This window comes from Eschscholzia californica, unplaced genomic scaffold, assembly GCF_041429995.1.
Source record: "Eschscholzia californica isolate CP2 unplaced genomic scaffold, dmEscCali1.0.p SCAF_4, whole genome shotgun sequence".
NCBI lineage: Eukaryota > Viridiplantae > Streptophyta > Magnoliopsida > Ranunculales > Papaveraceae > Eschscholzia > Eschscholzia californica.
The window spans coordinates 31,151,459-31,159,168 of record NW_028238461.1 but is presented as its reverse complement, the minus strand read 5'-3'; the positions used below and the strand labels follow the sequence as shown (position 1 = coordinate 31,159,168).

The 7,710-nt window shown below is 45.2% G+C and overlaps 1 protein-coding gene across 1 annotated transcript; it reads left to right on the top strand.

Moving 5' to 3' along the window:
- Positions 1–1,185: 1,185 nt before the first annotated feature.
- LOC147544128 (uncharacterized) lies at positions 1,186–1,869 on the top strand. Its single transcript, XM_086635634.1, has one exon. It carries the CDS (start codon positions 1,186–1,188, stop codon positions 1,867–1,869), a length of 684 nt encoding a protein of 227 aa, XP_086491760.1.
- Positions 1,870–7,710: the final 5,841 nt, after the last annotated feature.

Below are 7,710 nucleotides of genomic sequence, written 5' to 3'. Positions count from 1 at the left end.
GCACACTAAACTCCGTAAAAGACACCTGAGAAAGAAAATCAAGCAGTTCATCAGAGTAACGGCTCGATATGGACTAACTAGCTCCAATTAAGAGAATGAAATGAGGCATTTTCATGACTCATCACCGACCAGTCACTCAACCAGACCTGGATGACAACCAACGCCCAACAATGCAGACCACAGCTGCACCTCACTCCTCTGCTCTTCCTCACTTACTTACTGTACCTATGTTGCAGGCTAACAGGACTTACATCTCTACACACCCGTACTCCCCTAGAGATAATTCTCTAGAGCAGAGCTTGACAAAAAAGACAAGCAGACCTAGAGACCTTACTTACACGCATACCCAGGGTTTCGACTCCATTTAAAAAGAGTCTGCCCATAGTAATGCTGGCTCACCATTTTTGGATGCCATAGCTCTCATCGAAATGCCTAGGAAGTTTAGCTTCCCAAATATGAAGATGTACGATGGTACATCTGACCCGGCTGACCATATTGCTTCTTACAAGCAACGTATGTTTACTGCCGCCATACCAAGAGACCTAAGGGAGGCTTGCATGTGTAAGAGCTTCGGCTCTAGCCTCGTTGGCCCCGCCCTGCAGTGGTACACTAATCTTCCTAACAACTGTATTTCGTCTTTCGCACAACTAACTGATGCCTTTGTTGAGCAGTTCGCTAGTAGCAAGAAGATAGAGAAATTATCTGGCGACCTATATCGAATACAACAAAGGAGAGGCGAGCCTCTTAGAGATTACGTGGGAAGATTCAACAGGGAAAAAGTGTCTATCCCATACTGCAACACCGGGACTGCTGTAGACGCCTTCAGGAAGGGGCTCCTACATGACGGATAGTTGTACAAAGAGCTGACCAAGTTCAACTGCGCGACCCTTGATGACGTACTGTCTAGAGCTTGGTTGGAGATAAGGTGGAAAGAAGACAAGACCCACCGAAACAAAGGGTATCCCTACGATGACCAATATAGCGATTGACGATCCAGGGCACCCGTTCGCAGACCGCAACACAGAGGCAACAGAGACCCATACCCAGCAAAGCGTCCAAACCCAAGGGAGAACAGGAGACCTCTAGATCCTCCACCCAGACGACCTGACGAAAAGGTCCATAGTCCTCCCAGGGCGAGATCCAGAGTACAATCTCAATGTTGAGCCCAGCGAAGTAATAGCCGTAATGGAAGGTATGGGCAACACCATGAGATGGTCAGGTAAGATCAAAACCCCAAGCGACAAAAGGGACAACTCCAAGTGGTGGGAGTTTCATTCAAATCACGGACACACTACTGGAGATTGTATAGCCCTGCGATTGGAGGTAGCAGAGCTGTTGAAAAGAGGGCACCTCACGGACTTGCTAACAGACAAAGGAAAAAGGACGCTAGCACTTAGGGACGAACAAATGAAGGAGCCAGAGCCGCCAATCCCAACAAGGACATGCTTGATGATCAATGGAGGTTTGGAAGTAAGCAGAGTCAGCCATTTAGCCGCCAAGAGGAGCGCAAGGATAGCTCATAGCCCTGCAACACACTCAACTGATGCTCCATCACCAGCTTGTACTGCTCAGATCATCAGCTTCGTAGACAACGAAGTCACAGTGCTCGTCAACCCTCACTATGACGCTCTCGTCCTATCTCTTACAATTGCTAACGTTCTGGTAAAAAGAATTTTAATTGATAATAGATCATCCGCTAATGTACTATTTCTACATGCTTTACAGGGTATGGGCTTAGATGAGACAAGCATATATCGTCGATCGACCGTACTCATTGGCTTTAGTGGTGAACAGAAGCAGCCTTGGGAGAAGTATCTCTACCTGTCTATGCTGGAGGACTCAACTTGCCGACCACATTCGTGGTGCTAGACTCTCCGTCGGCCTATAACATGATCCTAGGCAGACCATGGATCCACGCAATGAGAGCGGTCCCTTCAACATTCCATCAGGTAGTACTGTTCCATACACCCTGGGGAGTTAGAGAAATTAAAGGAGACCAAGGGGCCTCCCGAAATTGTTATAAAAATACAATGAAATCTCCCAAGACCCCTTTATAGCAATTACAGACTAAGCAGCCACATAGTGCTGACCCCGACCAACCTAGCATAGAGGAGCTGGATGAAGTACAAATCCATCAAGACTACCCTGACCATAAAGTACAGATAGGGTCTATCTTAAGTCCTACTCTTAAAAAAAAGTTGATAGACTTCCTCACTACACAACACGGCTATTTTGCTTGGTCACACGCCGACATGACAGGCATAGACCCGTCCATTACAACATACAAACTTCAAGTCGATCTAGACCAGCCGCCTGTTAGACAAAAGAGGCGAAGGTTTGCACCTAAACGTAATAAGGTAATCAAGGAAGAAGTAGAAAAGCTACTAGACATAGGGTCTGTCAGGGAGGTTCATTACCCTTACTGGTTAGCTAACGTCGTCGTAGTAAAGAAGAAAAATGGGAAATGGAGGGTCTGCATTGACTTCACTGATCTGAACAAGGCATGCCTGAAAGACTCATTTCCCCTGCTCCACATAGATATGTTAGTAGATGCAACCGCCGGTCAAGAACTCCTTAGCTTCATGGATGCCTTTCGGGGTACAATCAAATCCTAATGCACCCCGAAGATCAAGAAAAAACCTCTTTCATAACAGAGAGAGACATCTTTCGTTATAAAGTCATGTCATTCGGACTAAAGAATGCAGGAGCTACTTATCAAAGATTGGTGAACAAGATGTTTGCCAACGTGCTTGGCGACACAATGAAGGTATATATAGACGATATGCTGGTCAAATCCTTGGAAGCCGCACAACACATCAACCACTTGCAGCAGGCCTTTGAGGCCCTAAAGAGAAGGATCGAGGCCAATCTAAACCAGATACAATCGGTAATAAACATCCCTTCTCCCAAGTGTGTGAAAGACATGCAAAAATTAGCAGGAAGGGTAGCTGCCCTGGCCGAGGACGCACTTCAACAACTAAAGCAGTACCTTACTTCACCTTCATTGCTGTCAAAACCTAAGTCAGGCGAGTACCTTTACATTTATTTAGCAATATCTGAAACAGCTGTCAGTGCTGTCTTGGTAAGAGAAGAGGGCGGTAAGCAACTCCCAGTTTACTATGCCAGCAAGTCTTTACTTGATGCCGAGACTCGGTACAGTCAGCTAGAAAAGTTGGCATTAGCTCTGGTGACAGCCGCTAGAAAGTTGAGACTGTACTTCAAATGTCATTCTATTGTGGTCGTCACTGCCTTCCCGATGAAGAATGTCTTGCACAAGCCAGACATGTTTGGACGCTTGACTAAATGGGCTGTCAAACTCAGCGAGCACGACATCACGTACCAACCAAGAACGGTGATCAAATCCGAGGTTTTAGCTGACTTCATTACCGATTTTACTCCTGACTCTCGAGTGCAGGCCCAGAAAGAGCTACTCTGCCTCACTGAACCTGACCTTCAAAAGTAGACCGTGTCCGTGGATGGGTCAAGCAACATGAACGGAGCTGGCCTGGGTGTCATCTTGACCTCCCCACAGGGGGACATAGTCCAGCAAGCAATCAGGTGCGAACTTAAAACAACTAACAACGAAGCAGAATACGAAGCTTTGATTGCAGATCTTACCTTGGCTAAAGAATTGGGGATCCGGAATCCTTATGTAAGGTCTAACTCCCAGCTAGTGGTCAACCAACTTCAAGGTACGTACCAAGCCAAAGATGCCAGGATGACAGCCTACTTGGACCATGTCAAGGAAATACAAAAATATTTCCGCGAGATATAATATGAACAGGTACCCAGGGCTGAAAATGGGCATGCAGATGCTTTGGCAAACCTTGGCTCATCAATCCAGACCAAGATAGCTCAGGACATACCTCTAGTCCTACTCCAGTGGCCAACCGTCTGGAGAACCCCACAACCAGAAATAGCAGCTGTAAATACAGTTGACGCCTGGATGACCCCTGTCATAAAGTACCTGACCAACGACGAGCTTCCTTCAGACAAAAATGAAGCAAGAAGGTTAAAAGCAAAGGCCGCGAGATTTCGCATATTAGACGGTCAACTGCTTAAAAGATCTTATTCAGGCCCTTACCTCAAATGCATTACTCAAGAAGAAGGTAAGTATGTTTTAAAAGAATTACACGAAGGAGAATGTGGCAACCACTCTGCGGTCGTAGCTTGGCCAATAGGGCTCTGACTGTCGGCTACTACTGGCCGACCATGAGGGCTGATTCAGTTGATCATGCCAAACGATGTGACAAATGTCAAAGGTTCGCCCAAACTTTTCACCTCCCCCCAGGAAAATTAAATTCCATTCTATCACCTTTGCCTTTCATGAAATGGGGCATGGACATAGTGGGGAAACTTCCCACTGCCCCAGGCCAACGTGTGTACATGTTGACCATGACCGACTATTTTTCCAAGTGGAGTGAAGTCGAGGCCTTCCACGAAATAAAAGACAAAGAGGTTATGAGTTTTGTGTGGAAGCATATAATTTGCAGGTTCGGAGTACCCAAAGAAATCGTCACTGACAACGGATCCCAATTTATAAGCTTCACTTTCCAAGACTTTTGCAAGGACTTGGGTATAAAACTCAGCTTTTCAACCCCAAGGTATCCTCAAGCTAACGACCAAGCTGAATCGTCAAACAAGACGATCATGAACTCTCTGAAAAAGAAATTGGAAAAGCTAAAGGAGCATGGGCAGATTAACTACCGGCAGTACTATGCTTAAACAACTGTACGCACGACAACAGGCGAAACCCCTTTCTCATTAGCTTATGGTTCCGGAGCTGTAATCCCAGTTGAAACAGGAGTCCCTAACGCACGATATCTATGGACTGAAGAAGAAAGCAATTGGGTCGAGCTTAACCACAACCTCGACATAATTGATGAACTAAGAGACAATGCAGCTATCAGAAATGCCGTCTACCAGCAGAGAGCAGCCTCTCAGTATAACAAAAATGTCCGAATCAGATCCTTCAAAGTTGGGGATTGGGTACTTCGAAAGGTCTTTCAGAACACCAAGCAAACAGGAGCAGGAAAACTAGCTCCCACTTGGGAAGGGCCTTATCTCATCACCCAAGTAGTGGGACAAGGAGCATACAAGCTCCCCTCACAAGAAGGTCTCGATATCAACAACAGTTGGAATGCAAGACACCTAAAACGGTACTATTTCTAACCCAATTCCACTAAGTTATCATTTATCTTTTATATCACCTAGTGACTTGGGCGTCGGAGGGTCGATGGCTATGCCATCGACCTCCCCCTCACCAAGAGGTGTGCAAGCAATCCAAGCTTCGACTAGGGGACAAGCAGAAGGAAACAACGACAACTTTGCCAAGCAAAAGTCGGCGACATCACTTTATAAATCTCGTGCTAAAGAACGTGGAGGTTCGAGTCCTCTTCAAGGCATAATATTGAGAATGCTCATTGAATGAGCAATTCAATAAGAGATCTCGGATCGAATCGATATTGATAGACCGAGTCTCTGTTGATACGAAGTATTCCGGCGATCCCCACGATCCGAGTCCGAGCTGTTGGAATTGGAATAAGTTCGGCAGCGGATCACGAAATTTTGGAGATCTTCTCTATCTAATGAATGGGGAGTCCACTTTGAAATCGTCCGCCCTGCGCCGACCTCCCGAGTATATGCTTCAACAGGAATCACACAGGGGTAGATTGAGACAATAGAAACCTCTGGTAAAATGCCCGCCCAGAAAAATTCTGGGAATGCTTATTTCTAATATTAGAAATAGAAAGTGGCTTTCGCATACCCTTTCTTGGTGGGTTGGCTAGTTTCGGGATTGATCAATTCACCATTCCGAGCATTGGGCGGAGCTAGAGCAAGAGCCTGTTCTAGAGCCGGGAGGGCAGTCCTTTGTTATATGTATCTTTTTTTTGTTAAGCGGTTTCGGCTTAAGGGAAGGTTTCTTGACTACTTTGAAAAAGCTTTCCTTGACGGGTAGCGGGTAGGCAGAAGTCAATCAATTCTATCTGTCGGGTGCGAGTAGGTAAGGGTCGGAAGCAGATACAAGATCAGCCCTATTTGTTAGATAAGGGGACAGGCGGTATGGAAAGGAACACAACTTGCCTAATTGGGGAACAACCGCTGTCTAAAATCTTGTCAATAACGGCCCTCATAGGCTGAATCTTGAATCTCAAAGATGAATCTCTATCCCAATCCAAATGTTCCCTCATACCACACTCCCCCTATCTAGTAAGGGCTCTTTGATTCCCTGCATCTGTTTACCTAATCCTAAGCCCAATCAATCAAGGGAAATTTCACCTCCTTATTCCCTTTGGGTTGTACCAAGTCTGAAACCAAGTGGATTTATTTTTTGTCCCATACATCCTCGCTTTCTCCATTAGCCCATTTCAGTCCCTTCTGCTCTATCATACATCGATACCTCTCTATAACATCATTAGCCCATTTCTCCTCTAATAGCAGTCTGTCATGCTCTTTCATACATAGATACCTCTCTCTAACATCTGTATATTTATCAATATATACCCATCCATATTTTCTTAACCATATATAATATTCTTGATCTTTAGATATATCTTTCAATACAATAGTTATATGACAGGTGGGTCTTTTTATCGGATAACTACGTCCTCGAGCTCGAGGTTTTAACTTTTTCACGATAGTACCCTCGTTGACTTCGGCTTGACTAATGATTAAATCTATTTCGTTGAAATCCATATTGTGACTAGCATTTGCTGCTGCGGAATAACCCAATTTAAAAATGGGATAACATGCTCGATAAGGCATGAGTTCTAGTATCATAAGTGTTTCCTCCTAGGAACGCCCACGAATCTGATCAATTACCCTTCGTGCTTTGTGAGCAGACATACATCATTGCATGCAAGGGAGCTCGCTTGATTCGCAGATTGGTTCGACTCGTAATTCACTTCTGATCCCGTGTTCGATAGCCCAACCGTAGCGATGTTAATTGTGCTTACATCCATAAGTAGCTTGGTCCATATTTATTCCATTTCATAGATGTCTCTATCTCTCCAAGAGACAAACAAGGAAAAAAGCAACTCTGCATCTACCCCACTTGAAGACAACCAGCTCTGCAAGCCAGCTCTGCACTGCTTCAGACCCTAACTCTGCCCAAAGTCAGCTCAATTCTGCAAGCCAGCTCTGCACTGCTTCAGACTTCGGTTTTACTCGCGTTAGTACATGTAAAACTCTTGATGTCAAAAGATCTTTACAAAAACGACACTGGTCATATCACATGAATATTTCTCTTGTAATACAACACCAAATGAACTCTGGATTACATTCATATCTTTGGGGTCCCACTCGGGTCAGCTCACATAGTGGGGGTGTTACATGTTAACCTTGATAGATGATTTTTCCAAGAAAGTATGGGTTTACATACTGAAACGCAAAGATAAGGCATTCGTCAAGTTCAAGCAGTGGAAGACCTTGATCGAGAAGCAGGCTGGAAAATCGATCAAACGTTTGAGGACTGACAATGGCATGGAATTTTGCGGAAACGAGTTTAATAGGTTCTGTGTAGACGAAGGGATAGTGAGACACCATACGGGCAGAAAGACCCCGCAACAGAATGAGGTGGTGGAACGTCTGAACAGAACTCTATTGGAAGGAGCTCGTTGTATGCTTTCAAATGCAGAGTTGCCGGAGCCGTTCTGGGCTGAAGCAATGAACACGGCAGCGTATCTGGTGAATATTTCACCATGTACATCT